Source organism: Cryptotermes secundus, unplaced genomic scaffold, assembly GCF_002891405.2.
Source record: "Cryptotermes secundus unplaced genomic scaffold, Csec_1.0 scaffold330, whole genome shotgun sequence".
Classification (NCBI taxonomy): domain Eukaryota; kingdom Metazoa; phylum Arthropoda; class Insecta; order Blattodea; family Kalotermitidae; genus Cryptotermes; species Cryptotermes secundus.
In genome coordinates, this window is record NW_019734317.1 from 1135946 (window position 1) to 1143654 (window position 7709).

The following is a 7709-nucleotide window of genomic DNA, read 5'->3' on the forward strand; positions in this document are numbered from 1 at the left end:
GGGTGCAAGGTGCATAAATAACTACCAGTCTGTGGTTTCCCACATACCACAGTTTGTTGCAATTCTAAGTCCAATAAAAATGATTTATTATAAATTATTATATGCACTAAATAAAGGTACTTCTTTTCTGTCAATTATGTTTTCTAGGCTCAAAATTAACTCTATATATACATACAACTGGTGGCCTGTCTCACAGTTAAAATAACACCACTGGCAAGAGAAAAACTACGATTTCTCACGCTTCTTGAGCGAACGTTTGTTTGCACAACGACTGATAATGTCTGTCACTTGACTCTTATGATCAAAGATCTTCATAATTTGGCTCTTGGCTTCCTGCATTTGATCCTTGATTACTTTGCTCCTCTGAATATTTCCCTAGAACGAATCAACTGTGATTGGTAAAGGATCATACACACTATACACGCAATGCTGTATAAGCCTTAATATAATAAAAGAGCATGACATGCAATGTTTGACAAGTAAAATATCAAATACTCAGTATAAAATAATTCATGTGACCCTGTTATACTCAAGAAGTGAAGAAGAAATTAAGAAATGGAGCAATGAAATTAGACACTTTTTGAACACATTCACAGTGAACTATAAACAACACACACATTTAGCATAATAAAAAAGTAAAAGTAAAGCTATCCCTGTACCAGGCTGTGAAGGCCCATAGGGTTGTGAGACGTTGAGGGTCCCACATTATCTAGACAATTGGCTCAAAGATGGCAGTAAGGTTGTCAGCGTTACGCGCCGGATGCGCTTTACTCCCCAGGAAAATTATTTAATTAATTCCTGGTACTCATTTCTGTTAGAGGTTGAGTAAACCCCAGGGCCTAGTGCAGCTGGAAGGATTAGGTCAACTGAAAAAAATCCAATGACCTCATCGGGATTTGAACCCACGACCTTCCGGTTTGTAGCGTAGACATGAATACTGTACCTCACTGCTAGTCCTAAAAACTCTGCTCAAAGCAACATAAAATCTGTAATGGTCAAATTAGTAATGTGCCTCAAAAACAACAAAATCTAAAAAAAATTAGAATGTCAACCTAAAGAGACAGCCAAGTATTATGGACATGACTGGATAAAAAATTATGTGCCTATAAAATGTAGTAATAATGTCATGAAAAACCTCTTAAAATGGTTTAAAACCTCTTTTGAACTCTTCAAAAAGAGAAGCCTATTAAAACTGATAACACATTCAGACTTGTGGCTAGAAACTTCAAATGTAACATTTCGTCTCTTACATTTTTGCCATTCATATATTGTAGTTATGGACACTGGTTCAGCATTTGTTACTACAGTTTATACCATAGCCAGAAGTTTTAAATTACAATGTGACATTATGTGAAGTTTACACAATATGGAAAACAAAAATTTTATTGACATATCAAAGTTTCAAGCTGTGTTAAAAGGTAAAGTTATAAACACTGTCTCATAGGTAAAATCACCAGATTAGGGTAGTCTGTTTCATGAACTTCTAGCGTGTCTGCATATATCCATTAAAATAAAATACAGGGAGTTTCAAAAAGAGCTTTACAACTTTGAAAGCTTATATAAATTTATATAGAGGACATACACGTTTTGAACTGTCATAATGTAGCAAAACACACCGAGTTTTACCTCGGATAGCTATGGTTCAATGTGACTTCCACTGGTAATGCGGCAGACGTCCCACCTGTAGTCAGTCTCTTAACCACATCCTACGTTGCATCTCTGCAACTGAGGCAGTAATTCGAGTTCGGAGCTCAACGATATTTGCAGGCAAAGGTGGTATGAACACTCAATCTTTAATGAATCCTCACAAGAAAAAAATCCAGGGGAGTAAGATCTGGGGAATGAGGTGGCCATACTATTGACGCCGCTCTACCAATTCACCGACCTGGGAAACTTCTGTTGAGGTACTCATGCACTTCTCCAAGGTAATGAGGGGGGGTGCGCCATTTTGCTGGAAGCTAATGCAGCCTTCTTGGTCATCTTCGTCTAACTGTGGAATGAGGAACTCTTGGAGCATGTCCAGATATACAATACTGGTAATGGTCACCTCCACGAAGAAGAAGGGGCCGTACACTCTTTCTTTGTTGAGGGCGCAAAACATGTTCACCTTTGGGCTATCACGAACATGTTCCAGGGAGACACATGGATTTTTGCTGCCCCAGATCCTGCAGTTGTGGGTATTGACCTTACCACTGATATTAAATGTGCTCTCATCACTGAAAATCACGGAGTCCAGAAACTCATCGTCTTGTATCCAATGAAACATTTGCATATAGAATTCCTTATGAACCATCTTATCTGCAGCCGTAAGGTGTTGAACGATGGATAGTTTGGAGGCTTTTAAGTGTAAACGTTTTCATAACACTCGCCACACAGTAACATTTGGAATACCAGTTTCCCAAGATGCACGTTGCGTTGACTTTCGTGGACTTCGAACGAAGCTCTCCCTATTCTGTTCCACTGTAGCGTCAGAAACACGTGGCTGACCAGGTGGCTTGGCATGGAGCACAGAACATCTGGTCTGATCAAAATTCTTGTGCCAGGAGTAAATTGTAGGCCTGCTAGGAGATTCCTTGTGATACCGAGTGCGAAATTTCCTTTGAACTTGTGTAGCAGACTTTGTTTCTTCAAACCAAAACACACAACGAGCATGCTCTGCATCTGTGAAAGTAGCCATCTTGATTTCAACTGCGGGAGCGCTCACGGTGGCAGTACTGGGTACTACAGTACCACGTGCATGAAACTCGGTGTTTTGCTACATTATGGCAGTTCAAAACGTTGTGTATGTCCTCTGTATAAATTTATATAAGCTTTCAAAGTTGTAAAGCTCTTTTTGAAACACCCTGTATTTAAGTCCAGTATATTTCTCACAAGCAGGGATCTTTCCTATGCACATGGTGAAGTTCTACTGTTTACGAGCAAATGACCTGCAATCAGTACCGCGTCCAAACTGTTCGTAAAACAATTCAGATTTTCAAAATGAAAATGCTTCATGGTTTTGGAATGATTTCCAGCATGATTGTATGACAACTTAATCCTAAGACAATTCTGAAAGTCAAGTTTGCTAAGTGCTCAAGGTTTTCTTATGGTGCATCAGAAAAGCTCATCCAGCCCAACAGTTGCATAAGCGTTAAGAGTGTCAATGCAGTCTGGGCCCCGACTGGAGTGCTTTATGGGTGTACGAGGTGTGTTCAGGAAATAACGGGAATTTTAAAATTTCGCGGGTTTGGAGAGTCCAATTGTCAAATTTTTTTTTTTATTTTGTTGGTATACATGCCCCTGAAGTACAATAAAATTTTCAGCTGTATTCATTGCTTACTTTGTCTGTGGCAGCCGCTAAGGTTAGACGTGTTTTTATGAGCTTGGCGATTTTCGTTTGTTAAAAGAAATGGATCAAAGAATTTGTATCAAATTTTGCGTAAAAAATGAAATAAAGTGTTACAAAGTGTGTGAAATGTTAACAAAGGCCTATGGTGAGTCTGTTATGAGTAAAACAAGAGTTTACGAGTGGTATAAGCGTTTCCAAGATGGCCGTGAAGACGTTGCAGATGACGAGCGCCCCGGACGCCCCAGCACATCAACAACCGATGAAAACGTGGAAAAAGTGAAAGCAATGATTATGAATGATCGCCGAATCACAATCAGAGAAGTNCAAAAATCGAGTTTGAGAAGTGTTTCGATGATTGGAAGAAGCGCTGGCGTAAGTGCATAATATCGAATGGGGACTATTTTGAAGGCGACAACATTAATGTAGACGAATGAATAAATATTTTTTCCAAAATACGGAAATTCCCGTCATTTTTTGAACACACCTCGTACTTAACTACTGTCCAGACTCCGTTCCTAGATTTGAATGTAAAAGCAATGAGAGGAATTCAACCCTTGTTTCTGGGTTCCTCACAGATATATCTATATAAGTTTGAAATCAGATCAAAACCATGGAATAGTACCATGGAGGTAGGAAACATTCCTGCTGGTGAGACAGGCATTTAGGAATGTATGAAATATATGAACCTAGAAAAATGGTTGTGATAAAAAAGAACATATGTGGCAACCCAGAATGATACAATGAAAGTGGAGATAGGGTGGTAGGTGTTCAGAATACAACAAAGGGTCCAGTGAATAAAACAAAAGAGATGACTCAAGAAATGTTACGGATGGCACAGAAAAATGACAGAAGGCATGATGAACGGAAACCTCTGACAGTCCCCTCTGCATTCCTACACTCCCTGTCAGGTGGTGGAATGACCTATCTTGACAAATAGAAACATGACTAAGAGCAGTGCAAAATCCAAGTTAAGATGAGAACGAATCTGCTAGCCACCATTTCATTATCACCTTAACATTATCAGTAAACAGAATCCCATTCTGTAGGTGCTCCCACCCCAGAAATGGGAAGTTGCTTTCCCATTACCAGACAGGGTCAGATACCACAGGGGCCGAGGACCATAAGCTGAGACATTTGGGAGGGAGAGGCAATGAAATGCAAATTGTAGAATGACTGAACATTTTGAAACACCTTAATTAACTTCATGAAGCAGAGATCTTAAGAACTAGACACTCAGCTGGTCAGAACATTTCCCACCGTTCATGAAACATGGAGATTCATTATTGTGTTAACAAGAGCCCAACACTTAATTCTATCTGAATCCACTCAAATCCTACTGATACTCTATTTCTTTAAAATGTTACCCTGCCATCTATGCCTAGGCCTCTAAATGGTTTCTTCCTTTCAAGTTTTCCAGCTAAGAAGTTGTATGCATTTTTCACATCTCCTATGTATGAGGGGCAGTCAAATGAAAATGAGTCAGAAGCCAAAACATATTAAAGAACATTTCTTACCTCAAAAGTAATCTCCAAAACTGTTCATACATTTATCCCATTGGGAGATAAGACTGTCAATCCCATCCTTGAAAAAGCTTGTGGGTTGCCTACGGAACCACATCTTTACCCAGCCACACACGTCTTTGTCCAATGCAAACTGATGTCCACGAATGTCTCTCTTCAGGTCTCCAAAAATGTGAAAATCACATGGGGACAGATCTAGGCTGTAGGGGGGATGTTGAAGCACTTCCCAACCAAATCTCTGTAGCGTATTCCTCACTGAGTTGGCAGTGTGGGGGCGCGCATTATCACGAAGAAGGATAATGCCATTCGATAGCATTGCCAGGGCGTTTTGACTTTATGGCACGTCTCAGTTTCTGCAAAGTGTCTTCATAGCGCTGTGCACTGATTGTGGCCCCATGCTCGAGAAATTCGACAAGCAGAGGGCCCTTGCAGTCGAAGATGAATGTCATCATCACTTTACCGGAACTTGTGTGTACGCCTTTGGATTTATTCGGTGGGGGAAAATTAACATGTTTCCACTGTTGGCTCTGCCGTTTGCTCTTGGGTTCAAAATGGTGGCACCAAGTTTTGTCCCCAGTGGCAATACAGGACAGAAAAACATACTCTTCCTTGTGGTATCGTTGCACGTGGCCCAGTGATGCAGCCATTCTCTGAGTCTTCTGTTCCTCTGTGAGTTGATGTGGAACCCACTGTGCGCAGATTTTACAGTACAGCAGGTGTTTTGTCACAATGGCGTGTATGGAACCATGACTTATTCCCATCAAAAGACTAATTTCTTCCACAGTGGTCCATTGGTTTGCCTAGATATGATCATCCAACGCAGCAATAACATTGAGAGTGATGACACGATGAACCTTTCCTGGGTGAACATCATCTTGCAGTGACACATGTCCCTCTCGGAATCTCTTATGGCACGCCAGCACTTGCGCACGTGACATGCTGTGTTCGCCATAAATAACAGACATGCGACAATGAATTTCTCGTCCTCCTACCCCTTCAGCAGTCAAAAAGTGCACTACACTTCGCCCTTCTTCTTTACCCGCCTCCATTACTGATGTTGGACAACCACACATAGCGCTAACCTTACTTCCAGCACAATAAACAAACGACTAGTGTGCAAGAGCATGTTGTCACTGTGCTTTCCTGAGTCCCCACCAGATGTTCATACCGTAAGCAAATTCCAGTGTTACCAACTTGCGCACAATGTGAGTTATGCATGGTGACCCGTTTTCATTTGACTGCCCCTTATATATTACATGTACTACCCATATTGTTCCTATCATCTTTCAAAAAAGTTCATAAGATCTAGAAGAATCAGCATAGACTTAACATACAAAACTGATAGATAATTTTGGTTAACATGTTTCTGAAAGCCCCAACAGCAGCCATATCATATGACTTGAGCTGGGGGAGGAAGCAGAAACTGCAAATTCATATGATTTCCAATTAACTCCTATTATAAATAAAAAGTAAGTACAAACACATTGCCACATTGTTTATACTTTCTCATAAATGAATGAACCTGACTACATGATTTTAGAAATAAAATATAAATTGTTGCTCAACACACCAGTGTTAGGTGCTCAAAGCCCAACACCAACGAAAGCTCCCTAACTACTAAATCCAGTTTCAAGAAAATGAAGGTAACATATGTGCCTTCATTCATGAATGTGAACCCTTAAAATTATTAACTTACTTTTATAAGTTCATTGATTCTGTTTACATCTTTATCCAGCTCCTTTCCAGTTTTCTTCTCCATCACTTTCAGCATTGCTGTGAGTTTTTCAAACACCTGCATCTCCAGCTCAGACTGAAAAGTAACAAATCAATTCTTGCTCTATACATAATGCTTGATCATCCCAAGATCACTCAAAATCATTATGATTACTTTATAGTAAATATTAGTAATACTGCGTTAAATAATGAAAGTTTCACAAATCAGAAGAAATCTTTCCTTGGCAGGAACCATGCTTTGATAGGATATGCATTTGTCTTTTATATACTCAAACACATAAAAATAAGATTACACAAAGTATCAATAAATTTGAAGAAAATCTTTGTTATATATCTTGTATTCATGCTGCAACAGTTTTTACATCCCTTCTCTACATAATCACACAATCTCCCTCCAATTCAAAATTGTGACCCATCATCTAGCATCCCATCAACTCCTTCAACATTCCAAAGATGTAAACAGCTGGAAGCTAAGTCTAAACTGTAAGAGGTAGCCAAGTATAGCAGATGTAACTAAAAAATTGCTCTGCTGAAGAATCAACCTATATAGCAGCATACCTGGTCCCCTCATATGTACGAACTCTTTCACAATTTTTTCTAAGAGTTGATTCATCTGGGATTTTTTTAATTACACAATATTTCTCCTGAAATGATCGCAGAATTGGATTGCTTAATTTATTCCATGGAATATTGCTGCATACTAAAGCCTTACAAGTATCGGCTGAAATTGTATTAACAGAGGACTTGGGTTTGACCTGTGTAAGAATCAGTTGTTGTGGTGTGCTATTCTTCTTCTTCCCCTTCTTTGCTGTAATATGTGCAGTCGTTCTTGAGTGTTGTTCAAGTTGAAATTTCTTTTCACATTTCACTTCCTTTGCGCAAACTTGAGAGTACACGAAGACATTGTCTGTTGAATAGTCACTATTACCCAACACACACCGATTTTTTAAATATCTATTGCTGCACTTTTCTTTAGGCATTTTCAATACACGAACACTTCTTTGATGCAGACTATTAAAGAAAAAAGCAACACATTAACTGAAGAGACTTCTCCAAGACCAACCCTCTGATGCTACTGTCTGCTGTGGTGGTCAAAGGAATGCAGGAAAATCCCACCCCCTCCCTTT

At 39.5% G+C, this 7709-nt stretch overlaps 1 protein-coding gene across 5 annotated transcripts in view; it reads right to left on the minus strand.

Annotated features, from left to right (window-relative positions):
* The window catches only part of LOC111868539 (mucin-5AC), a 66961-nt gene continuing 59252 nt past the window's right edge, over nt 1-7709 (minus strand). For all 5 annotated transcript variants that reach the window (XM_023859258.2, XM_023859254.2, XM_033753083.1 and 2 more), the window contains exons 17-18: nt 6545-6658; nt 1-375 (exon numbers count right to left, since the gene is read on the minus strand). In XM_023859258.2, coding sequence (XP_023715026.1) covers nt 226-375; nt 6545-6658 — 264 coding nt within the window. In that variant the 3' untranslated portion in view covers nt 1-225. The remainder of the gene's footprint in view (nt 376-6544; nt 6659-7709) is intronic.